Source organism: Vigna radiata, chromosome 11, assembly GCF_000741045.1.
Source record: "Vigna radiata var. radiata cultivar VC1973A chromosome 11, Vradiata_ver6, whole genome shotgun sequence".
Classification (NCBI taxonomy): domain Eukaryota; kingdom Viridiplantae; phylum Streptophyta; class Magnoliopsida; order Fabales; family Fabaceae; genus Vigna; species Vigna radiata.
The window spans coordinates 18,710,671-18,738,143 of record NC_028361.1 but is presented as its reverse complement, the minus strand read 5'-3'; the positions used below and the strand labels follow the sequence as shown (position 1 = coordinate 18,738,143).

Genomic DNA, 27,473 nt, shown 5'->3' with positions numbered 1-27,473 from the left:
CAGACTCCAAACACTATGTTCCTTAACAAATTTCTAGGGCATTGGTTAAAAATGTTTAAATAAAGCTACCAGCGACATGCATACACAAACGACAACCAACAAACAGAAACGACATGCCTCAACAACAAACGACTCTAGCTTTTTTCTTTTTTATCTTTGGTGCATCGTAGTTAATCTGAAGGAATCAGATTCAAAAACAGCGAACAAACAAAGACTTTTTCTTGATGGTCACTGCCTGGCCAGTCCCGAAATTCTCAAGTAATAGTGTGAATATTCATTATTTTTTAAAAGATTGAAGGCGCTTCTTTCTGTGACAAGAGTATTGAATTTCCTACACAAATTCTATAACATGAGTGATCAATTTCTGATATAAGTTAAGATTCGAGACCTAAACTTTCTCTGCGAGACCAGATCGATATTAGAGTTTTGGAGATGTCAGAGTTCCAGCTCATCGTTGTCGTAGAAAGTACTGCTGCTATGGGACCTTATTGGGAGACTGTTCTTATGGATTATCTCGACAAGATGATCAGGTTTCGGTTCACACTTCTCTTTTTCACCAATTTTAATATTAATTTTGCTATTTTTTTTTTCTTTCGATAAAAATTAGGGATTTCTGTTTTCTTATTCTTTTGGCGTGTGTGTGGAGGTTCTGAATTTGGTTTTAATGGTGTGATGCTAAAAGTGGTTTTAATTGATTTGGAAAGAGAAGAACATGTTGTTGCTCTAGGGAAATCTTGCTCTTAGTATTGATTTCTTTTTCTAAGGTGTAATATAGCTTTTACTTCAACCATGGTTCGAATTTCTGGTTTGAGAGATGTTTTAGCCTTTAGTGACAATAAAGTATTGATGTCTTTATTTGGGTTATTTGAAGGAGGACTCGTGTCATTTTAGTTTCTAGGAGCAATGATACCAACACCATGACCTTTTGTTGACGCTATTTGATCCTAGCAGTTGAACTAATGGTAATCATTACAAGGTTTCTTTGCACAAAGGAATATTTAAAAAAAGTGGGATACCAATTACGGTTCCTAATCATACTGTAAAAAGAAACCTTGTCAAACATATATATTAAAAGTTTATAAACCAAAACATTATCAGAATTTTATAAAGATGAACTTTCAGGCTCATTGTTTGAATTTAATACTTTCATATTGGCTGCATAAATATATAAAATGGTGTACTCAACTAGAAAAGTTCCTCTCCAACCATAGGTGACCAATAACACCTTTCTTCTTTTTGTTGATGACAATATACCCTCCTAGATGGAAACATAAAAAGAACATGTAAAAGGAAGCTGCTGTTTTCCTTATTGTTGCTTAAGGTCATGGTTGTTCCAAGGAGGTTGCTGTCACCAAGACTTAGAAAGATTGATTACATCCTTAAGTTTTTTAGTCTGTGTTGTCTTGTCTATTTTTCCGTTGGAGGATTTCTTATCTGCACCTGGGTTTTTGTGTTCTTCATATTTCACTAATAAAATTTCCTTTTTGTACCAAATTCTACCAAAATAAGAATACTATAGTGCTCTCTGACCTTGTCCCTTAGAGGCCATGGACAGATATTTCAAAAGAAGCTCAAAATAACCTGTCCTACAAGAAATCTGAAGATAGGGTAGAACACTTAAAATATCCAATCATTCCTTTCAGTCAAATATACCAATTGGTAGCATGTGGGCAAGAAGTCATCTTCTTGTTTCTGCTGAAGGCCTGAAAGAACCTGCTCTAACTCTGACAAATTACAAAACTGAGTTCACCAAGAATTAAAAAATCCAATTTCTTTTTAATGAATGAAAGTGATTGCTCTGCAATGGTAAGTAGGTAAAGGTGTCTGATCAAGTGCCAAAGTGTTGGACAATATATTTATTAGTCCTGTACTTGTAAACAATAGTTTTTGAACTGGAATTCAACAGAAGTCTTAGCTAAAAATAGATAGTCATGTTCCTAACCTGCTTTGGTTTGAACTTTGGTAAACCATGCATTGCGCACTATGCCAAAAGTTTCTATTTTTTGTTTATATGTAAATTTCAGTTTTCTCATGTTGTCTTACTCAAGAGGTTATTTTAAAGGTTATATACTGTCATCGCCTGTCTTAACCAATTATGCTATTTGTACAGGTCTTTTGGTGTAAACGATTCAACTGGGCAGGTAATACACATTTTGCTTTCTGGAAAATTTCATAATCTTTGACAAAAGTAAAAGAATATACTAGTATGTAATTTGTCATTCACACTTCTGATTTAGTTGTCTTATATCTTATTTATTGAATTTATTGGCTATTTTCATAAACATAGAGAATAATTAAATTATTCCTTCCTTGTGGCTGCCAGCAGTAGTAGCTATGCTGTAAGTCTAAAGTTCAAGTTCCTTGTGATGTGACAAAAACACTATTATGTATATTAGTAATATTATTTACAAACAGTAAAAAGGTTTTGTTACGGAATTATTGATTGTTCAGAGAGGTCAGAACTGAATTTGATGATATACTTGTAGATGTAATATTATTTATATCTTACTGAATGATGATCATATGGTTTTATCTCTTAATCTTACATTTCCCCCTTCTTTTGGCAGAAGTCGTCGGCTCCCAATGTAGAGTTTGCTCTAATCACCTATAATACTCATGGATGTTATTCTGGTATAGTTCTGCTAGCTTTCTTTTTTCATGTTACATGTTACATGTTGGTTGTTTATTTAGATTGTTTACAAAATTTTTAAAGTAATATTGTTGCATCTATCCCTTGCCAGTTCATTTTCTTTTTAATTTGCACATAGTTGTTCATTTCAAATCACTTCTTATTACATATTAAAAAAAACAGAAAAGGTAAAATAATTTCCAAATTTAAAGTTTCTGCTGATTTTGTGTCTGGAAGGACAAATAGTTTCTAAATATAAAATTTTTGCATTGTGTCTGGTTTTTTTCTTAATTGGAAGTTAAACTAGAAAGTAGACAAAATTTATCTACACACTTTTTATTGAAAATACAATCTCTTGAAATATGCTGCTTGAGCTCTGGATATTACACTGGTGAATTTATATTCAATTGACTAGTCTATTGAGTATATTCACTTTGTTGAGCATCATTGCATGCAGGTTGCCTTGTGCAACGGACAGGTTGGACTAGAGATCCAGATGTTTTCTTCTTGTGGCTATCTTCTATACCATTTAATGGTGGTGGTTTTAATGATGCAGCAATTGCTGAAGGGCTTTCTGAAGCTCTGATGGTATGCATGTTGTCTACATTTACATTCTTGTTTGCCTGTATTCTTTCAGTGTTCATTTGATGTCTATATATCTGATCTGGATCATTCCTTCTTGTTGTTTCCCTCTACATATTTATTTTCTGTTTCTACAGAAACACACGTGTTCTTTGCTCTCTTACTCTGTCATGGATTTATTTATTTTGATAAAAATATTCTTATGCGAAGGATTGAATGGGGGTTGACATTTGGGTGCTCTCTTACTCTGTCATGGATTTATTTATTTTGATAAAAATACTCTTATGCGAAGGATTGAATGGGGGTTGACATTTGGGTGATACATGACCGATACACTGAAAGTTTTGGTACTTGGAAATTCCCCCATGTTCAATAATACTTTATTAGTGCATATAACTTTACAGATAATGTATTTCAGTACATTAATGGTTGATAACAATGATAGTGATATTTTTGTGCACTTTTATTTGTTGGATGAATCCATTTTAGTTGAAAAATAAGAATGATTTTATTTTTCTCAATCATATCAATTACATTCTCCTTTGCTCTATTTGTAACAATCTAATCTTCTAAAATAGGGAAATAGGGAAACAAAATAATCTAGAAGATTACACATCTATTTTTTCTAATTAGGAAGATTCTATAGATATCTTCTTTAATTAAGAAGATGTTTTCTCTAATTACAACAATTTTGAACTAAATTAATTTCATAAGGCTGACAGAATAAATGTTCAGGAGCTACATTGGCTTGATTGGTTCATATTGGCTAATTTATGCCAATTTGGTCCTTAATTCGTATTATTTGAGATAACAAGCTGAGTAGGAATGTTCAGAATAACTGAAAAGTAGTAGTTTTGCAGTTAACAAGCTCAGTTGGAATGTTCATTAAGAATTTGGTTACTGCTTGTATAAAATTGTTCCTGTAATTTGATGAGTGGCGGTTCTTATATGTGTGTGTGTGTGAATATAGGTTTAGGAAAGGATGACCAGAAGTTTGTTAAGGTGATTCAATAAAGCTCATTAGAGGCAACTTTGAGGATAGTGGATTGTGTGTTTTATAGCATGGGGAAAATTTGTTGAGCTGCAGCGGGAGAACTAGGAGGACATTTTAGGAACTTGTTAAAAGGGATCTCATGAAGTATTGGAAGTCCGACAAGTGGGTGCAAACCTCACCTTACAAGCCGGTTTTGTGAGATTGAATTATGTTTAAAGTCCTCTTAACATGGTATTATTAGAGCCATGGATTAAAACCTACCCTAACGAGATTTGTATTTGTTGGGCATATTATTCCACCCGCTATTAGATCACTATCGGACCACCTATTAATGTTTAGTCCCATGCACGTGATGTATATACCTCGGTTTAAGGGAGGTGTGTTGGAAATTTCACATCAATTAAAGATAAAACCAATTTAAAGTATATAAATGGAGATAAACCTGATCTTATAAGCCGGTTTTGTGAGGTTGAGTTAGGCTTAAAGTCCAATTCTTAACAATAAGTAATATCACCCAAACTTTGTCTTTAACCAAAGTCCAATCCATGAAATTGATTTCTCCTTTTGCTCAAGTTGTTGGAAAATGTCTTTTTTCTCCCAGTATTGATTTAGCCATCAAGCAGAGTTTTGCCTGGCTTGCTAGTTTCTATGAAAATATAGTGTTACTACAAGCTAAGTTTCACAAGATATTCCATATTGTATTACACGTTTTGGTGAAAACATGTCAAATACATAAGAGAGGATTGAATTGTGTATTAAAAGTTTTTGCAATAATTTGTAAGTGCAATGTCTTATCAAATGATCAAATGCAATTTTCATTTGATAGATTCACTGTAAACAAATATTTTCATAAATCTTGTTTAAAAGGAGTTTCTTCTTTACTGTTAGATGGGATGTTCCAACAATATATAATCTCAAAGAGTTAAGGATAAAGAAAGATTTACACTTTTTTTCTTATATTGGTTTGTGTTAAGACTACATCTAGTTTTTGATCAACATGATCAAGTTCCACGATGGAGACAATGCTACAAATTACAAACCAAATATTCTTGGGACTTCAGCCACTCCTCGTTAAACAACTGAGTATTTTTCAGAACAAGTTCCTGGCTAAGACACCGAGTATTCTTTTAAATAATAGTCACTCTTGGCTAAAGCATTCGTTTATGAGAAATGGGTTGCTAACTAAAAGAGGTATTGCACCCTAAGAGGAATTCAAGATAATGTTCTCGTTTTTAGGTTGCTAAGTCACACTATAATGTTCTATCAAGAGCCTAAATTGTAAGGCTTTTGCACTTGAGATTTTTGATCTCTATAACATTGTTGGCTTGTTAGTGAGCAAAAGTTTTTTCTTCTTCAAAGGTAGCCTTTACTTATAAGATCTTGGAAGATAGTCATTGCAAATCTTTACAAGCCATCGAGTCTTGAGAAGTTCTTCGTTTGTTGAGCTGCGTCTGATAACCGTAGATGATGAGGGTTGTACTAAATGCTCTTCATTCAACATTTAATGCAATCTTCTTCGTTAAGAAACATTTTGATACTCTGCATGACTTATTAGGCCTAGGTTCAATACCTTTTAATTCTTATTGAGAAGATGTCAAGACTGTACAAGTTGGATAGTCCATGTAGAGGTGACAAATAGTCCTTTCATAGAGATTGTTGGCATAAAACAAGTACACTTTCATGTTTTATACTTTGTTATAAAGTAGTTAAACAAGATCTCTTTGGTTAATGTTTAGGTTTGTTGATCTTATCTCTGCCAGTTTTGGACTTCCATTTCAAATATATTATTTTGTAAATCATATATAACTATTTAAACAGTGTATATAATGATACAACTAACAGAACAAACTAAAGTATGGAATTTTTCTCTATTCTTCTGTATTCTTAATTAGACATTGAAAGTCTCATTACATTTGTATTGCTTTTAGTTTGCTTCTTAATTTTAATCTCTTTTTTGTTCTGTGTACAAAGGGAGGGTCACACTTTTTCCCCTTTGTGTACATACAGACATTCTGTTTTCTGTTATATACTGACATATGCACAGTTCTTTGCTTCGTGTGATAACAAAGTGACATACACTCTGTTTCATGCTTAATTACCATTTTCAGACAGTGGCTAACTTTGAAATTGCAATACCCAATCGGATAGCAGGAAGTGGGTTGACAACTATTTTAAATATATGCAAACTGAATAATTTAAGCAAATACTCAAAAGAAACACAAATAGCCCAAAATTAAAGAAATTCATTTTAAGTAAACAGTCACAGTTTATACGGAAAAAAGTCACTCTCAACATTGGAGTAGACAGAACATAGTAATGACTACTGTGGGAAAGAAATGGAAGATGATTCTAAAATTACTACAAAAACATCATACCAAATTGGATAAAAAATAGAAGAGTACTGGCTGGGATAATGGAAGAAAACAGAAAAGAATCTAAGAAAAAGTATTTCTTATACAGATTAAAGGAATGTAGGTGAAAGCTAGGGGTTTTAAATAGCCTGTTATACTGTAGGTGGTAGAGAAAGTAGTGGCTGTTGAAGCCACTAAAGTGGTGCTATGTTTTTGATTCCAAAGAAGTCCCTCTTAACAGAGACAGTGACACATTAGGGATTTTTTTGGTATTTTAGTTTCCAAAATTGAAGTCAAAAGATGCAATAATAGAGCAAATGACTAAGAAGACTGATGAGTTTTGTAGAATCTGTTTTAGCTGTATTATTTCTGTTAGAATCTTTGTGTTTTATTAGTTGTATTTTTTTTCCATATTTAACATATTATAATTATTGTGAATAATGGGGATATCCCTGAATCACAGGGATCCGGTTGTCTAGGAGCTATTATTATGCATCCTAAAATAGTTTTCTAGCTTTGTATATATGAATTGTATTCTCTACATAATAAAATATATGATTCTACTCTAAAATATATGGATTGTATTCTCCTTTCTTGCTGCATTACGACTGTATGGGCATGAGAGACCAACTTACTAAAGTGGTGAATAATGGGTCATAGAGCAATCGGGAGCAACTACAGAACCTCAACACTACCTACAGATTGGATGGTAAGAATTGTTTGAAATGAACCCAATTTGTTCGCCGAACTTTGAAAGGTAAAGGGAAAGCTAACCACTTGACTGAAGATGTTCCTAAAGAAGAAGATCCCAGATTTACAAAATGGGATGAAGAGGATTCTATGATCATGGCATGACTATGGAATTCCATAATCCCGTGATACTTGCATGTTTCTTAATTCTGCAAAGGAGATTTGGAATGCCATGGAGCAGACATACTCAAAAGCTAAAGATGTTACTCAAATATATGATGTGAAGGTGAAGCCTTTTACTGCAAAAGAAGGCAACAAGACTATTACAAAGTATGCCAATCTACTCAAATCCTTGTGGATGGAATTAGACCATTTCAGGGTCATCAAAGCCAAGTGCTCAAATGATTTTGCAATGCTCAAAAGCAAGACAAAGTCTATGATTTCTTGGTGGGGATTAACTCTGATTTTGATCAAGTGAGAGTCCAGATCCTTGGAAAAGAAAAAATTCTAGGAATTAATGAAGTAGTGGCTATGGTCAGAAGGGAAGAAAGTAGAAGGGGAATAATGCTAGAAACTCCAACAATGGAAAATTCAGCCATGGTAGCTGTCGGATTGGCCATGATGGTTGATTCAAAAAAGGGGGAACAACCAATGTAGAAGAAAGGTGAAGGAGTGTGGTGTACCTTCTGTAACAAGCCTCTCCACACTCGTGATAAATGTTGGAAGCTGAATGGAAAGCCACCTAGTAGAGATTGGGGATCCCAAACAAGGAGTGGGGAAAAAAAGGAGAAAACACTAGAAATGGCGAACAAGCACACATAGGTGCCACAACCAATGAAGAAAAAGAGGAGTGCTTCAACTTAACTAGGATGAGGTAGAGCAGATGAGATCATTCCTCAACAAGTTGGATAAGTCACCAGGTAGTTGTTCTCTGGCACATTCAAGTACGTTTGGTGAGTTCCTTTCTATTGGACTTAATGCGTTAGATAAAAACTCTAACCCATATTGGATACTAGATTCTGGGGCTACTGACCACATGGCACCCCTACCTAAACATTTCTCTTCTTACACCCCTTGCCCTAGCAACAAGAAAATATCCACAACCGATGGCTCTCTGATGACTGCAACAGGTCAAGGAGTAGTTCAAATAAGTCCATCTATAACCCTTAAAAATGTCCTTCATATTCCTAAATTGTATGTTAGTTTAGTTTCCGTAAAAAAACTCATACAAGATATATCATGTAATGGTATTTTTTATGACATTGTTTGTATTTTACAGAACAACTATTTGGGGAGGACCACTTGCTAGAGAATGGAATGGCTTGTATTACTTGGACCATCCAAATCTGCCACCAGATCTGGAAAATAACACCTCTTTTTTCTATGATTCAGTAAAGACTAGTAGGTAAAAGGTCTTCCTATGTTACTGTCACCTTTGACATCCTTCCTTTAGGGTGATAAAATTGATATTCCCTTCCCTTTCTAGCAAATAAGATGTGGCAAGTCTCAATTGTGAAGTGTGTGAACTTGGTATGCAGAAACACGTTCCTTTTCCAGTTAACAATAATAAAAGCACTTTTCCCTTCTATTTAATTCATACTGATGTGTGGGGTTCCTCAACTATCCCAAATGTTTCTGGTGTCCGTTGGTTTCTTACCTCTATAGACGATTGTACTCGTGTCACATGGGTTTTCATACTAAAACAAAAATCTGAAGTTAGCTACATGGTTCAACGTTTTTTCTCCATGAAATCAATTTGGTGTTAGCAGTAAGAGGATTAGATCCGATAATGCAAAAGATTACTTTAATCATGGGCTTATTTCCTTTTGTCAAAACACCTCAACAAAATGGGATTGCTGAGAGGAATAATGGACACCTTCTAGACCAAACTCGAGTCCTTCTTTTTCAACATAAGGTTCCTAAAATGTTTTGGGGGGAGGTTGTTCTCATTGCCTCTTATCTAATTAATAGACTACCTTCTAGTATTCTAGCTTCGGAAAGCCCTATGGAAGTTTTGTCCTCCTTTTATTCTAATGTGTCCACACCCAACCATCTTATTCCAAGAATATTTGGGTGTGTTTCTTTTCTCCATGTGCAAAGTGGTGATAGAGGTCAGCTTGATCCTAGAACCTTAAAATGTGTTTTCATAGGTACTCATCGACACAAAGGGTATAAATGTTATCACCCATTATCCATTTTTTTTTGTCCAGAGATGTCACCTTTTTTGAACACCAAAGTTACTTCCACCAAGATCATCTTAAAGGGCAGACTGCAAGAAATTAAGATGATCTTCTTATGCTCCCTAACTTAAGTTTAGGACGAGAAATAGGGAGTAAAAGTGTAGTAGCTGAGAAGGAACCCACTCAAGATGGAGCTGCTATAAGATTTTGGAAAAAACTTGTTTATACAAGGAAGACAAAGGCCACTCAAGACACAGGCTTGACAAATTGCAAGCCCATTGATAGTCCTATGGACTCGAATCAAAAGTTAATGAGAGATCAAGGTAAACCTTTCTCAGACCCAAAGAAATATAGAAGGCTGGTTGGAAAACTCATCTATCTTACAATAACAAGACTTGATCCTTTTTATCCAGTGGGAGTTGTGAGTCAATTTATTCAACATCCACATGTTGACCATTGGAATGCAGTGATTCGCATTCTCAGATACGTAAAAGGAAACCTAGGACAAGGATTGTTGTACGAGAACAAGGGAAGCACTCAGATCGAAGGATATTGTGATGCAGATTGGGCTGGTTCTCCAATTGATCGAAGATCTATTATAGGATATTGTGTTTTACTTGGAGGGAACCTTGTATCTTGGAAAAGTAAGAAACAAAGTGTTGTTGCTCGATCTAGTGCTGAAGCTGAATATCGATCTATGGCTTTAATTACATGCGAACTTGTGTGGATCAAACAACTTCTTCAAGAATTGAAATTTTGTGAAAATGAGCCGTTGAAACTGTACTGTAACAACCAAGCAACCCTTCATATTGCCTCCAATTCAGTGTTTCATGAGAGAACTAAACACATAGAAATTGATTGTCATTTTATTAGAGAGAAGTTGTTGTCCAAGGAACTTGTTACTAAGTTTGTCAACTTTAATGAACAACTCGGAGACATTCTGACCAAATCTCTAAGGGGGCCTAGAATTCAATTTATATGTTTCAAGCTTGGTGCATATAATCTATATGCTCCTGCTTGAAGGGGAGTGTTGAAATATAATGTATTTTCTAATAGGCTTTTTAGGGTGAGCTTTTTAGGAGCATTCTGTTTTTCCTTTTTTATGTTGATCGAATATCCCTTAAATAGGGTAGTATGTGTCTTAGGGTAAAGTGAACCGTAATAATAAAATATTTTCAGTTTCTCTCCCAAATCTAAGTGAGTAGAAATGACGGATGCATTATTTATCACTGAAAGACGAAAACAAAAAATGCACTAGAAAGGATATACCTTTCTAATACCCCAGTGCATAGCTCCTTACAGAAAAGCGTAAAAGCTACTCGGTCCCTCCATAGAAACGTCAACAGCCTCTCCTTTTCCCACACTCTCGTACTGCTTAAATAATGGAATTCTACTCTCTATAACTAATTTTGCCAGCTCAACATTCTCTTTTTCTATCTTTAATCTTTTCCCTTTTCTTTTGTAGACAATCCACTCTTTGTGGTTACCTCTTTGACTATCCTTTCTTCTGGCCAAATACTTCTTGATCCCTATCAGCCCCTCCTCAAGGTCTTAGGAGTCCCTAGTCTAACTCTATCCTTTCCCCTCCTCTTGCTGTCATTGTGGACTTCTTATCCTTCAACCTTTTTTACTTGTCTCTTTCTTTCTTTCTCTTGAGTTTGTTTTTAATCCCAAATATTGCATGAAAGCTGTGCAATGTCTTTTCCTATTACAGAAGAAAAACTTCATTTCAATCTAAAACAAGCAACCTAAAGTGATAGCTCCAATTAGACTGAAGGTGGCAAGATTTGTTCTTTGAGGCTACTACTTTGGTTGAGGGCTTGAGGCTACAGTTTTCTTGAATTTGTGCTTTTCTTTTCTGGTTATGGATAGTCTAGTGTCTAGGGATTCTATTTATTTCTTTAAATGCCTTTCTTTGTGTTACTACACAGGTATCTAGTGCACTTATAACTGGCTCTCTGTACACTTCTTTTGGATATCTTATGATAGCTAGAATGTATTTTTGTTTATAAGGTCTGCAATTCTGGTGTGATACACACCACTATTCATAATCTGTAGTAGGTTTTTCTTGTTATTTAGATAGTATAAACTTTATGCGCATCTCTTTGACCTGAAAAGATTAATTTAGATCCTCACACCTAATTTTGGAATGCTTAGATGTTCCCAAATTCTCAAAGCGGAGGTCCTAATCAGCAGAGTGTGGATATGCACAAACATTGTATCCTTATTGCAGCTAGTAATCCCTATCCGTTGCAGACACCAGTTTATGTTCCACGAGCACAGAACCTAGAGCAGAGTGAAACCATTGACTCTGACTCAGGGAAATGTCTTTTCCTATTAGAGAAGAAAAACTATATTTCAATCTAAAAGAAATGTTTAGCAACCTAAAGTGATTGTTCCAATTAGACTCTAGGTCACAAGATTTGTTCTTTGAGGCTAGTACTTTGTTTGAGGGCTTGAGGCTACAGTTTTCTTGAATTTGTGCTTTTCTTTTCTGGTTATGGATAGACTAGTGTGTAAGGATTCTATTTATTTCTTTAAATTCCTTTCTTTGTATTACTGCACAGGTAATTAGTGCACTTATTACTGGCTCTCTGTACACTTCTTTTGGATATCTTATCATAGCTAGAATGCATTTTTGTTTGTAAGGTCTGCAATTCTGGTGTGATACACACAACTATTCATAATCTGTCGTAGGATTTTCTAAAGTGAAGTACGTAATTTAAAATTATTATTTAGATAGTTTAAACTTTATGCACATCTCTTTGACCTGAAAAGATTAATTTAGATCCTCACGCCTAATGTTGGAATGCATAGATGTTTCCAAATTCTCAAAGCGGAGGTCCTAATCAGCAGAGTGTGGATATGCACAAACATTGTATCCTTATTGCAGCTAGTAATCCCTATCCATTGCAGACACCAGTTTATGTTCCACGACCACAGAACCTAGAGCAGAGTGAAACCATTGACTCTGACTCAGGGAACCGTTTATATGATGCTGAAGCTGTGGCCAAAGCTTTTCCTCAGGTATTCTTTGTTTACTTATTTTAATGGAACTGTGTTTTTGTTGGCTGTGAATTTAGTATATGTCAGTTTTAATTCTTTGTCAGTGGTGAAAGCATTTACACTTTGATTAATGGTATGAGATTTGTGCATGCAGTTTTCTATTTCCCTGTCAGTTATTTGCCCAAAACAACTTCCCAAAATTAAAGCCATATACAATGCGGTAAGGATGACATCTCACTCTTCTACTAAAATGTGTTTGGTTCAGTATTGAGAATTCATCACTGAATTTTGAGTTAAAAATTTTTTATGCTGTAAGGTTGTAATGTTTGAAATAATTTTCATTTTAAGTTCTGGATTCGTAAATTGAACAAAATAGTAAATTAATTTATATGAACTAAAATGAACAATTCTCATTTAATAATTTTCACAAGGAAAGGTTGCTACTGAAAAAATCTAATGACCACGTATATGCTGAACGTTTTCAGCTCCTTTTTCTCAAATTCTATATTTGTTGGTTCCGAAGAAGCCTGACACTTGGCACAGACATGGGATGTTGCATTAAGATATGTCAAGGACATGACAATATATTCTATAGATTGCACCGGATATTAGAAATTTCTAATCTATTTGAAGATAGAATGCATAAATTCTGAAATATTTTGCCAACATTCAAAGAGAGACTAACTAGTTTTTACTTCTACGGGGTTGTTATAATATTGATCATATTCCTTTGATATTTTAGGGAAAACGAAGTAATAGAGCAGCTGATCCACCTCTTGAGGCTAAAACCCCTCATTTTCTTATTTTAATATCAGAAGGTTTCAGGGAAGCTCGCATTGCTCTGAGTCGTTCTGGGATCACTAGTTTGGCTTCAAATCAAAGTCCCGTTAAAGTAGACACTGTTCCTGTAACACCGGTTACTGGGGCACCCCCAACTTCTTTGCCGTCAGGTCATATTTACATTCTGTGTATGCTTCCTTTAATCAAGGCATTTTCAGGAACTGCAATATTTCTTGTTTGCTTGGTTAGTTTATATTTCTTGTTTATCTTCACCTTTTGCATGGCAAATTATATTTTAGAAACTTCATTGTTGATCTATGTTTACAATACATTGCCTTAGGGTACTAATTTGTAGAATTCAGAATTAGATAGTTGCTTTAGGTTACTAGTTTATTATTTTTGGTTGGTCCCCGGTCAGCGTTTTACATATACATAAGTTGTTTCTTATTTTTCTATGTTCTGGTTGTGGATTTGTCATATATTTAACATGATTTTTCTATGAAATTTTAGTTAATGGATCTATTGTGAATCGGCAACCAGTTCCTGCTGGTAATGTGGCTCCACCTGCTACTGTAAAAGTGGTAAACCTAATTTCCTTGAGACTATCCAATAGCGTGTCTAAACTATGGGACTGGTTTTAGTTTTTTTCCGACTCAATTTTCCATGATCCTTGATTCTATGCAATAAATCTGTAGGAGCAAGTTCCTCTAACCTCCGTGGTATCTGGGCCTTCCTTTCCTCATAACTCGTCTGTTCCTCGTGCTAATAGTACTAGTCAAGGAGTTCCAAGCTTGCAGACGTCTTCTCCATCTTCAGTTTCTCAAGATATTGTAACAAATAATGAAAATACACAAGATACAAAGCCTACAGTGTCAATGTTGCAGCCCCTTCGCCCAGTGAATCCCACTCAAAGCATATTGAACAATCTTTCTCAAGCCCGGCAGGTGATGAGCTCTGCTGCCTTAAGTGGTGGAACCTCTATGGGACTTCCATCAATGGGTCAGACTCCTGTTGCCATGCACATGTCAAACATGATATCTAGTGGGATGACATCTTCTGTACCTGCAGCTCAAAATGTGTTTTCATCTGGACAGTCAGGAATAACATCAATAACTAGTTCTGGGCCTCTTTCTGTTCCTGCACAGGTTGGACAAAACCCAGGTCTCGGTTCATTAACTTCAAACACTTCTAATTTGTCTTCAACTTCAAACATTGGGATTTCACAACCATTGGGTAATCTTCAAGGGGCTGTTAGTATGGGACAACAGGCACCTGGTATGAGCCAAGGAAACCTTTCAGGGCCTCAAATGGTGCAAGGTGGAGTTCCTATGAGCCAAAGTGCAATGAGTGGTCTTGGTCCATCAGTTGTCTCTTCTGGGAATGGCACAATGATTCCTACTCCTGGAATGTCTCAACAGCAATCAGGCATGCCGCCCATTGTGAACAATGGTGCAGCTAATATGCCTTTGTCACAGCAAACATCAGGTGGTATGCAGTCTTCTCAATCGAAATATGTCAAGGTCTGGGAGGTATGTTCCCTTCCTCCATGGAAATTCACTTGTCAGAATTATGTTTTACAGCATTGGACTATTTTCCAGATTGCAATTTCTATTTATCAGTGCATTTCTCTGCTATTATGGTTTCCCTGTAGTAACATTTGGCGTCTCATCTCTTGTTTGACTATTCCTATTATGGTCTTAGAGTATATATTTGATGTTGAGAACATCAGTCTTTTTGCCAGTAACTTCTACAGTATCTTGATCCTTGCTGTATCTTTCATTTTCCTCATCTTTTCATGATACAACTTCATTTTATAGTTGCAGAGTTGTATTTACCGTTAAAACTAAACCATTTTTTTATTTATCAGCAGTACATTGATTTCTTGCTTTATCATTTTGCATTATTTGTTTGATATAACTCTCTGTTCGACATTCTTATTTTGTGATATACAATTATGCATCATATATGGAGAAATATAAAGGTTGTTCGGTGAATGTATATTTGATAATTATGGTAATTAGTGAATATTTTATTTATATATATTTATTCATAATTGGTTGAAGTCCTATATTGGTTATAGATAAAGCCAATTCAGAATATATAAGTGAATGCAAACCTCATATTACAAGTTGGTTTTGTGGAATTGAGTTAGGTTTAACGTCCATTTTTTAACATGGTATCAGAACTATGGTTAGAGCCTATTTTAGTGAAATTTGTTGTTTGTTGGACATATTGTTCCACCCGTTATCGAATCGTTATAGGACCACTCATGAATGGCTAGTTCTATTGAAATGTAATGTATTTCTAGTAGGTTTTTAGGAGCTTCCTTATATTCCTTGTATGTTGAACTACTATCCCTTATAAATAGGGTAGTATGGTGTATTAGGGTTTAGAGAAGTGAGTAATAAAATTTTTAGTTTCTCTAAACTCTTTAAGTTGGTATCCGAGCCAGCCACTTGGGCTTTTAGTTCTTGTCGTCGTTGCTACTGTCCGCCGTCGCTATCCGCCACCATCGTTCTTTGTTGCCACCGTCGTTGTCGCTCTTTCTCTGGCGAAGTCAAGGTTATGTGCACCTTGAGAAGCACAGCTCACCCCTAGTGGTTTTCGCCTCATTCGCCTCCACACGTGCTTTCACGCATTGCCTATCTCCATCCAGCTTCTGGTTCGTGTTCCTCACGCGCCGCCTTCTCCGTGCCGGAACATCACTGCGTCACTGTCGGTTGTTTCACTGGAGTCCCCTAAGTGTGTTTTGGTCCATGTTTTGCTGTTTCGTTGACAATAGCTCATATCTAGGGTTTCTAATCTCAAAATCAAATATCCCTTCATCTGTTTGGCTTTGGAATGACTTCTGTTTTTGGAACACCTTCTTTATCTGCTACTCCTACCATTACTTCTGCAAAACTCAACTGGAAAAACTATTCAACTTTGTCTTCTTCTGTGGAGTTATGCAACTCAAAGACTGACTTCTCTCAAACAAGCCAATCATGATATGGTCGCTCACATAGGAAAGGCTTTTGCTATTGTAGAGGTGCTGAAGCATTTCTTTGAGGTTGGTTCTTTAGAAGGTATCAACAAGAAGCTTGATAAGTTTTACGTGGTTCTAATTCTAAGAAGTCTGCCCTCAGATTTTGATCATGTTCATGATCAAATTTTAGCTGGTGATCAAGTCCCATCAATGGACAACTTAGTTACGCGACTTCTTTAGGTACCTATATTAGTAAAGGATGAGAATTTAATTGATGGTATTGAAATATCAGATATGGTAGCCCTACAAGGAAGAGGAGGCAGAAGCAACCGGGGAGGACGTGGTGATCGTAGTATGCATCCTTAATGCACATATTGTAAGAAAATAGGCCATACCCAAGAGAAATGTTATGCCTTACATGGCTATCCAGACAAAGCTGCTCATGTTTCTAAATCTAATAATCTAGAATCCATAGTTTCAAATGAAGAGTACCAAGAATTTTTGAGGCATAAGTCTAGAAATTCTTCTAATCTTGGCCAATCCTCCTCCATGTCAAATGTGTCAACTGCCTGCATATCTCAATCTGTGGAAGGTCATAGTCCATGGATTCTTGACTCAATTGCCTCAGACCATACCTCTGGTAACATTCCTTCATTTTCTTCCATGTCCTCTCCGAAAATTCCTCATTTTATTACTCTTCTCAATGGATCCAAAGTTGCATCTCAGGGAATTGGCACAATTTCCTTATATCCTTCACTAAATTTAAATTATGTTTTGTATATTCCTTATTGTCCTTACAATTTAATTTTCTTGAATCAATTGACTCCCTCCTTAAATTGTTCTATAACCTTTACTGCTAATTCCTTTGCTATACAAGAACATGGTATGGGTCATTTGATTGGAGAAAGACATGAGTCTCGAGGACTTTATATCTTAAACCTAGTTCTTCAATTTCCAATTTTACAACTTCATCCCCAAAACTTTTGCATGATTGTTTGGGCCACCTAAGTTTTCCAGGTTGAAGATGATGGTTCCGAGTCTCAAAATCATTCAAGTCTTACGTTGTGAGTCTTGTCAGTTGGAAAAACATGTTAGATTTTCCTATCCTAAAAGTGATAATGGTGAGGAATATTTTTCTACAGCGTTTTCTTCATTTTTATCTTCCCAAGGAATTTTACAATAGTTAACATGTTGAACTACTATCCCTTATAGGACTACTCATTAATGTCTAGTTCCACGCACAAGATGTATATACCTTAGTGTGACGGGTGTGCTGAAAGTTCTACATTGACTAAATATTTGATCAATTTTGAGTATATAAATAGGTGCAAACCCCACCTTGCAAACTGATTTTATGAAGTTGAATTAGGTTTAAAGTCCAATTTTTAACAATATTAATATACTTATATTTTATAATTTTGTATTCATCATATTGTCTCATATATATATATATATATATATATATATATATATATATATGTATATATATAATAATAATGATAATAATAATAATAATAATAATTTTGATGCATATTTAATTTATTTAAAATTAAATTAAATATCTAATAATTGTTTTAAAAGTATTGTTCCTTTTTTTATAAATTTAAAGAAAGTAACTGTCTATAGGTTAAATATAATTCAGTTAACATTATAATGTTATAATTTTCATTATTCAAAAATGTATAAGAAGTTATTTCTTTAGAAAAATTTATGTATTTTAACAAAAATAATATTTCATTTGTATATAGTTTATATTATTATATTATATCCTCTATATATCTATTTTGTTAGGTGTACACCATACAATAGATATGATACATACTTCATCCTGTCTTATCCTGCTCTCATCCTTAGTTCCAAACAAGCCTTGTTTGTAATTTTGTTTGAAATGTATATGATATAGTAAATTTGTTAACATATCCTCACTACCAAACAAGCGTTTTGTTTATTGTGTGAATATGACACCGATGCGTAATGTCATATAATGTATGAAGCCCTGATTCAGATGCCGGATATGAGACACCATGGACACCAAGACCATGCTAATGTCCAAAATATAGGATATAAAGACATTGCATATATATATAATCAACATGAAAAATCTCTCTTGGGAATAAAAAATTATTTAATTCACATTGTAAAATGAAATTTGGTAAGCTTTATGATTTTCATATAATAACTATCCTTTCAGTAAAATATTAAGAACAATATATCTTATTAATTAAAATAACCGGTTTAACTCCTATGGAAAAACAAATGTTGATTCTTGCAATACTTATAAGATAGTTTGATTTTTAATTCATTTTACCTTTCTATTATAGTAGTGTCTAAAAAGTATTTAGATAGTCGACCCACTCTAATTGTGCTCAAGTTGTGTCAAAGAAGTGTCTAAGATGTGTTGAAGAGATGACCCAGCCAAAATCATTTTTCATTTGCGAGGTTGAGGGACGTTAGACACATAATGTTTACATTCTATTTTGTAGGAATGTTGGTGTTTCCTAGCATATAACAGAAGTACACAGGTGTCTTGGTTGAAAGGTTGTGAAAAACCTGTTAGTTCAAGCTAATTACCTAACTTGCATGAATGATACTAATCATTAATTATACCAGCTTTTTGCTGACTCTCAACCACTGTTTATGGTTAAAATGAGTAAGAGTAACATCAGAGGTTGTAAAAAATATGCTAGTTCAAACTAATTACTTCTAATCAGTATTTGTAGGAGCTTTCCCCTGACAAACTATCAACCTCTTTTTATGTTCTTTAATGAGAAACTTTTAAATCTTTGCTACCATGTTGAGAGTGACTGGCTGTGGGAATATTATTAATGATTATGGAAGGTTTGTTAGTAATGTGCCATTCCACATCTTTGTATTATTCTTGCATTTACACTACCATACCTATTCTAGTACTCCCTTATGGTCCACAACAGGTGATTTCTAGTTCCTTGGTTCTTTACAAATACCTTAAATTATCAATAGGAACTTTTCTAATACCTCATTAAGTTATCTTTTTAAATCATAAAATACTGTATAGAAAACATCATATTTACACTGTATGCTGGTTATATTTATATTTAATTATTCCTAGATGAAGAATAATTTGAAAGTGTTGAGGTGATAAGAATAATTTGAATTACTCTGGCATGCTTGTATTGGTTTTGTATATATGATATTTGAAATTTGTGCAGGGAAGCTTGTCTGGGCAAAGACAAGGACAGCCCGTCTTTATCACCAAGCTAGAAGTATGTTCTCATATGCATGCTAAAATTATTTTAATCTTACTTTAATCTGTTATTTCTGTTTTTAATTTGGACAGCCTATTTTCATATCCCTGTATAGCTGTTTTCGTCTCATTCTTAGTAATGGAGATTGATGTAATTTTAGAGCACCTCGTTAGCTCTTTCTTTTATGATCCTGATGCTCATTTGTTTTTGTATGCAGGGTTACAGGAATTCTTCTGCCTCTGAAACGTAAGTTCAGGACATTGTATTATCTCTTCCCAGCAGTATAGAAAATATTTTGTGCTTGAAATTTATTCTAAAAACGTTCCAAAATATTCTAATTTTTGGTTGAATTGATTTTGGTTTGAATCAAATATTAGGTAATAAGTTCTAGATGTATGTTTCCACCGACTCAGTCCGCCATCACCAACTTTTGAAAGTTCAATTACTTGACTAAATTTATTATCATAAACATCACATTTTGGAATATTTGAGTTAGAAGTGGACTTTAAGTCTAACTCAATCCCACAAAACCGGTTTGTAAGGTGAGGTTTGTACCCATTTATATACTATAAATTGACCTTATCTTTAATCGATGTGGGACTTCCAACACAACCCCCTCACGCCGAAGTATATATATCTCGAGTGTGGGACTAGACATTAATGGGTGGTCTGATAGCGGCCCAATAGCGGGTGGAACAATATGCCCAACAAACAACAAATATCGCTAGGATAGGCTTTAACCGACGATACTATGTTAGAAGTGGACTTTAAGCCTAACTCAACCCCACAAAACCGGCTTGTAGGGTGAGGTTTGTACCCACTTATATACATTGAATTGGCTTTATCTCTAGTCGATGTGGGACTTCCAACACACTCCCCTCAAGCCGAAGTATATACATCTCGAGTGTGGGACTAAACATTAATGGGTGGTCCGATAACGGCCCGATAGCGGATGAAACAATATGCCCAACAAACAACAAATATCGTTAGGATAGGCTTTAACCGATAGCTCTGATACTATGTTAGAAGTGGACTTTAAGCCTAACTCAATTTCACAAAACCGGCTTGTAGGGTGAGGTTTGTAACCCCTACTTATATACACTGAATTGACCTTATCTCTAGTCAATGTGAGACTTCCAACTATTTGAAACTACTATCAACTATACCCTGATAGTTGTTTTCGAATAAACAGTTGCTACAATTGCATCCGAAATAGTATGGCAGCTGTAGCATGAATTTTTTGTAGAAACCCTTGAAACCTTGTTTTTGAAAGGGGGGAGTACTACTGTCTGACTGTGCAACCATCACCCACCTACCTTTCATTTTGTGCAAACCAATACATTTCCAGTGGCACCAACCCTTCAATATCCTCTCTACTCTGAATTACCTTTGAAGCTCCAGCCTCTATTTCTTTTTTTACACTGAGCACACCCGCCCTTTTTGTTGAATAATTTAGATGTCATGTATTTGAAATAATGGATGTCTTCAGTAACTTTTTTTCTCTTGACTTATTATTATATAATTGTATGTTTACCTAAACAAATGTTTTTTTTGTTACTAACGAATTTGTCTTGAATTTTTATTAATCTTTTATTGTTTTGAGCATCTGTATTTATGTAGTATATATGAATTGTTAAATTTTTATAATTGTTTGGAATAGTGATTATTAGATATCTCACATTTAGAGAAAAACTACATACTCTTTCATTGACTCTGAAGAATGAAAAAGATTACAGGGCGCTGATCCTTGAATATATAGAGACAGAGGCAGTCTAAGTGTGTTAGCCACGTTTGCTAACTAAGATTCAGCTTTCACTAATAAACAGATTTTGGTTACTGTGGTAACCAAAAGTCACCCAAAAGCATTCAGTTTTGCATCTTTTTGGTCTCCCAAATACTGATGACTAAGTGGTCAACTAGACTCTTATTACAACTTGAAATAAAACCAAAAATTAAGACCCATTTAATTGATTAACCCAAAAGTAATTTAGTCAACCAATTTTACAAAGAATATAGTTATTATTTAAACAAACTAATTACTTAAAAACTGTAGCAAAGTGGCACATCACCATTATTAATTGGATTCACATTAACATCCCTTATATTCTTGCTTTGAGTGAGAAGGGAGCCGTCATTTTGGGATTTTACTTCAATGCCTAGAAAATGGTCAAAGCAGCCAAAAGTCTTGAGAGAAAATACAACATTTAGTCTGGAAATTATGTACAAGAGCAATGAAAATGTCTTACAGGGAAGCCAAGTAGGTCAAGTCTCTTAAAGAAAAGGAACAGGAGGAACAAACTAAACTGTTTATTTTTTGTATACTTGAAAGAAGATAAGTACATAGTTATTTATATTACCGCAAAAAGCTATATGTACCACATAGAAAAAGCTATTGTTAATAATACTTTTCACATTTAAAAATTAACAATTATTTATTCAGTCTAACACCACCTCCCCTTTCCCCTCTCAAACTCTAGAAAATTTAAAAAAAAAACTCTTCACGTAGAGTTTGCCTCTAAAATGCAAACTCAGCTAAAGATAGAGGCTTGGTTAGCACGTTTGCACAGTGATCAAGTGTCGGAACATATTTGACGTAGAGTTGCTTTGCCGATGTAGTCCATGAATCAAAAGAACCTTTAAGATACTGTAGTATGCGTTTTATCACAAGCTGTTAGAAATGGACTTTAAGCTTAACTTAATCTCATAAAACCGGTTTGTAAGGTGAGGTTTGCACCTCACTTATATATTATAAATTGGCCTTATCTCTAGTCGATGTGGGACTTCCAACACACTCCCTTCACGCCGAGGTATACTCATCTCGTGCGTATATTAGAAATTGGGTGGTCCAATAGCAATCCGATAACGAATGGAATAGTAATGCCCAAGAAACAAGAAATATCGCTAGGATAGGCTTTAACGATGGCTCTGATACCATATTAGAAAGTGGGTTTTTAAGTCTAACTCAACCCCACAAAACCGACTTGTAAGGTGAGGTTTGCACCCACTTATATACTATGAATTGGCCTTATCTCTAATCGATGTGGGACTTCCAACACCCTCCCCTCACGTCGAGGTATATACATCTCGAGCATGAGACTAGACATTAATGGGTGGTCCGATACGGTCCGATAGCGGGTGGAACAATATGCTCAACAACAACAAATATCGCTAGGATAGGCTCTAATCATGGTTCTGATATCATCTTAGAAGTGGACTTTAAGCCTAACTCAAGCCAACAAAACCGGCTTATAAGGTGAAGTTTGCATTTCACTTATATATTATAAATTGACTTTATCTCTAGTCGATGTAGGATTTCCAACACAAACCATTGAGAATCCAGTGGTTTGGCCATACATTGACAAACTTTGTTCACAGCAAAGCTGATTTCGGGTCTGATAGGAGTGACATATTGCAAAGCACGTACCACTGAGTTATATAAAGTGGATATGAAAATAGATCAGCCCCAATCTTGGATATCTTCCAATTAGAAACCATAGGGGAAGAAATGGTGTGAGCTTCTGCCATGTAGTTTTGTGAATGAAGCAAATCTCAAATATACTTACTTTGAGTCATAATAATAGACTTATCAAGTGAATATTTAACTTCAAGACCAAGAAAATAATCAAAATGACCAAGTTGTTTATGAAAAAAAGTTGCATGAAGTTTGGTTGTAATATGTTGAATAAGAGTAACAACGCTACCATTGATAATGATATCATCAACGTATATCAAAAAATATATATAGTGAGATTTTTTTCTGTAAATAATAGAAGAGTCACATTTATTGCTAATGAATCCAAATTGATGAAGTGTAGTTTGCAATCTGTCAAATCATTTTTGTGGCATGTTTCTAGTCCACTGAGAGCTTTATTCAATTTACAAACAATAGATTAGTCACTCACTTTAAATCTAGGAGGTTGTGCTTAGGAGATAGCAAGAGTAAGAACAATTTTTATTGTAGTAGACTTCACTAGTAGAGAAAACGCTTCATTATTGTAATACGCATATGATGAATTCTATATGTTTAGAGCATGATGAAAATCACTTTTTTTTTTCTAGAAATTCTAAGTTGTCTGCTTAAGTATATAACATATGAATGTTTTAATTTTTGTCAGACAGCCATCATCAAACAGAGGTGTATATACAATTCCTGACTGTCAATTTAGATCTTATGTTTGTTATAGTCTATGAATAGTCTCATAATTTAGGGTAGAATCATATATTTTATTATGTTGGTAATATAATCCATATATACAAGACTAGAAAGCTGATAGGTATAAAGGAAAGGTGTAAAGTAGAAGAAAAACTGTATGAGTTAGTTTTTGTATGAACAGACAGTTTTAACTTTCTGTAAGGTAGTTATGTGCTGTAATAAGTTACATTTGACTTCTATAAAGTCAGAGTGGACAGCTTTTGCAGTTTCTATCTTTATTTTGTATCTTGTGAATGTTAGGGAGGGAGAGTCTGGTTCTCTCTAATAACCAGAAACTTGTATGTTGTTTGAGTCCTTTCTTTAGAGGAAGTTCAGTGAATGTTATATAATATTTTACAGTTTAGCCAAGTTGATTCATATAAGTCTGCAATACCTATCAAAAGCTATTATAGAAAGCACAATAATAGCTCATAGACAAAGATTATAATATGATTTAGGGATATCCCCATTATTCACAATAATTATAGTATGCTAAATAAGGAAAAATTACAACTAATAAAAAACAAAGATTCTAACAAAATAATTCAACTAAAACAGATTTTAACACTCCCTCTCAAGCTAGTGAATAAGTATTTTCCATTCCTAGCTTGGAAACAATACTCTCAAAGTTGTTGCTATTCAGCCCCTTCGTTCAAATATGTGCAAGGTTGTCTTGTGAGGAGACATATGGAGTGCATATCAGACCAATGTGTAATTTTTCTTTGATAAAATGTCTAGCAACCTCAATATGTTTGGTTTTATCATGCTGCATTAGATTATGAGCTATGCTAATAGCAGATTTGTTATCACAATAAAGACTCATTGGTTCATTCGTTTTTTTTCTTAAGTCTTCCAAGACGTTCTTCAGCCAAAGTAGTTCACATATCCCTTGTGTCATTGTCCTGAACTATGCTTCAACATTGGATCTTGCTATCACATTTTTTTTACTCTTCCAAGTCACAAGATTCCTTCCAAGAATAGTGCAATATCCCGTAGTTGGCCTCTTATCCACATTTTACCTTGCATAGTCTACATCAGTATCTACTTCCAGACTTACATTCCCATTTTGTTCAAACAAAATTCCCCTACCTGCGGTTCCTTTGAAATATTGCATAATTCTTAGTGCAACTTGTAAGTGAACCTCGTTCGGTTGGTGTATGAACTGGCTAACTAGATAGTGAATGCAACATCAGGTCTAGTGTGAAATAAATAAATCCATCTACCAACTAGCCTTTGATATATTTTCTTGGTTGATGAATATCCTATGAAAACACATTTTAAGGCTCTAGGATCAAGTTGAGGGACCAACGAGCACCAGAAACATTTGGGACAGTTGAGGGACCCCACACATTAGTATGAATTAAATAGAAGGGAAAAGTGCTTGTATTATTACTAGTTGGAAAAGGAACACGTTTGTGCTTAGCAAGCTCATATACTTCACAATTGTGACTTGCCACATCTAATTTGCTAAAAAGGGAAGGGAATAACAATTTTATAACCCTTAAAGAAGGATGTCCAAGGCTATAGTGATGTAGGAAGACCTTTTCCTTGCTGGTCTTTTCTGAATCATTGAAGAAAGAGGTGTTATTTTCTAGGTCTGGTGGTAGATTTGGATGGTCCAAGTAATATAAGCTATTCCATTCTCTATCATGTCCACTCGTTCTCCCCGAGTACTTGTTTTGTAGAATACAAACATTGTCAGAAAAAATAGCATTACATGATAGATCCTGTATGAGTTTTTTTAGAGAAACTTAATTGACAAACAATTTAGGAATATGAAGGATACTTTTAAGAGTTATAGATGGGGCTTATTTGAATTACTCCTTGACCTGCTATAGTCATCAAAGAGCCATCGACTGTGGATATTTTCTTGTTGCTAGGGCAAGGGGTGTAAGAAGAGAAATGTTTAGGTAAGGGTGTCATGTGGTTGGTAGTTCCAGAATCTAGTATCCAATATGGGTTAGAGTTTTTATCTAGGCATTAAGTCCAAAAAAAAGGAACTCACCAAACGTACATGAATCCCAGAGAACAACTACTTGGTGACTTATCCAACTTGTTGAGGAATGATCTCATCTACTCTACCTCATCCTAGTTAAGTTGAAGCACTCGTCCTTTGTTTTCTTCATTGGTTGTAGCACCTATGTGTGCTTGTCCGCCCATTCTAGAGTTGTCTTCTTTTTTTCCCTACTCCTTGTCATGGTGTTGGGATCCCCAATCTCTTTTAGGTGGCTTTCCATGCAACTTCCAACATTTATCACAAGTGTGGAGTGTCTTGTTACAAAAGGTACGCACCTTTCATCTCCATATTGGCTATTCCCCCATTTTTTAGGTCAACCATCATGGCCGATTCGACAGCTACCATGGCTGAATTTTTCATGGTTGGGGTTTCTATAATTATTCCCCATCTACTTTCTTCACTTCTAGCCATACTACATTAATTCCTGGAATTTGTTCTTTTCCAAGGATCTGGACTTTCACTTGATCAAAATCAGAGTTAAGCCCCACTAGGAAATCATAGACTCTATCTTGCTCAATATATTCTTTTAAGCATTGTAGAATCATTTGAGCACTTGGCTTTGATGATCCTATAATGGTCTAATTCCATCCACAAGGATTTGAGTTGATTGGCGTACTTTGTAACAGTCTTGTTGCCCTATTATGCAGCGACAATCTTCACCTTCACATCGTATATTTGAGCAACATCTTTAGCTTTGGAGTATGTCTGTTCCATGGCATTCTAAATATCCTTTGCACAATTAAGAAACATGCAAGTATTTGTGATTTCTGGGATCATGGAATTCCATAGCCATGCAATGATAATAGAATCCTTTTCATTCTATTTTGTAAATCTGGGATCTTCTTTAAGGGCATCTTCAGTCAAGTGGTTAGCTTTCGCTTTACCTTTCAAAGTTCTGTGAACAAGCTAGGTCCGTTTCAAATAATCCTTCGCATCCAAGCAATTGGCAGTGTTGAGATTCTGTAGTTGTTCATGATTGCTTTGAGACCCAATATTCACCACTTTAGTAAGTTGGTCTGCCATGCCCACCCAACCGTAATGCAGCGAGAAGGGATTTGATTGTTACGGCTACAACTAAGAAATAGTACTGCAAAACCACAACAACAATGAAGGATGCACTGCAAAACCACAACAACAATGAAGGCTGACTACCCAAACAATTGTCAGCAATGAAGGCTGTCATCTAGGTTTTCGTTTGTGACAACAATGAAGGCTTCCATCTAGAGTTTTGGTGTGTTCAGTCAGAGATGGTTCCTAGAAATTGAGAGCCCTGATGGCATCTCATAATTTAGGGTAGAATCATATATTTTATTATGCTGAGAATACAATCTATATATACAAGGCTAGAAAGCTATTTTAGGAAGCATAATAATAATTTCTAGACAACCGGATCCCTATGATTCAGGGATATATCCATTATTCACAATAATTATAATCTGCTAAATAAGAAAAAAATATTACTAATAAAAAACAAAGATTGACAGAAATAATACAGCTAAAACAGATTCTAACAAATAGTTGATTTTGATGTTAATATCTGACTGAAATGCTTCGTATCTTCTGTTAAATTCATTAATTTGTTGATCTTCTCACATGTTATTGATTTTGACGTCAGACTTGCCGCAAATTGGCCCTCTGTAATGCAAATAGTTCGGCTTATATCTCAGGACCACATGAATAACAAGTAATTCCTTATTTCAACTATTGTCATACTCATTCCCCATTACGCACACACACAACCACTCATTAATATTGGTCCTTAATGTTTTCTTGTAGACAATATGTAGGAAAGGCAGATTTCCTAGTTTTTCGGGCAATGAACCCACATGGATTTCTTGTTCAGCTGCAGGAAAAGAAGCTGGT

The 27,473-nt window shown here is 34.9% G+C and overlaps 1 protein-coding gene across 3 annotated transcripts in view; it reads left to right on the top strand.

The window, feature by feature from the left end:
* LOC106777592 (mediator of RNA polymerase II transcription subunit 25) overlaps nucleotides 1–27,473 on the top strand; it is a 77,971-nt gene continuing 50,498 nt past the window's right edge. The window contains exons 1-13 of one of the 3 annotated variants that reach the window (XM_014665228.2): nucleotides 5–530; nucleotides 2,111–2,141; nucleotides 2,568–2,631; nucleotides 3,087–3,217; nucleotides 12,244–12,453; nucleotides 12,587–12,652; nucleotides 13,175–13,382; nucleotides 13,723–13,793; nucleotides 13,908–14,741; nucleotides 19,366–19,419; nucleotides 19,619–19,647; nucleotides 27,226–27,294; nucleotides 27,387–27,471. In XM_014665228.2, coding sequence (XP_014520714.1) covers nucleotides 433–530; nucleotides 2,111–2,141; nucleotides 2,568–2,631; nucleotides 3,087–3,217; nucleotides 12,244–12,453; nucleotides 12,587–12,652; nucleotides 13,175–13,382; nucleotides 13,723–13,793; nucleotides 13,908–14,741; nucleotides 19,366–19,419; nucleotides 19,619–19,647; nucleotides 27,226–27,294; nucleotides 27,387–27,471 — 1,950 coding nt within the window. In that variant the 5' untranslated portion in view covers nucleotides 5–432. Of the gene's footprint in view, nucleotides 531–2,110; nucleotides 2,142–2,567; nucleotides 2,632–3,086; nucleotides 3,218–12,243; nucleotides 12,454–12,586; nucleotides 12,653–13,174; nucleotides 13,383–13,722; nucleotides 13,794–13,907; nucleotides 14,742–19,365; nucleotides 19,420–19,618; nucleotides 19,648–27,225; nucleotides 27,295–27,386; nucleotides 27,472–27,473 lie in introns of all 3 variants that reach the window. The other 2 variants (XM_022787394.1, XM_022787393.1) reach the window with 2 other exon arrangements.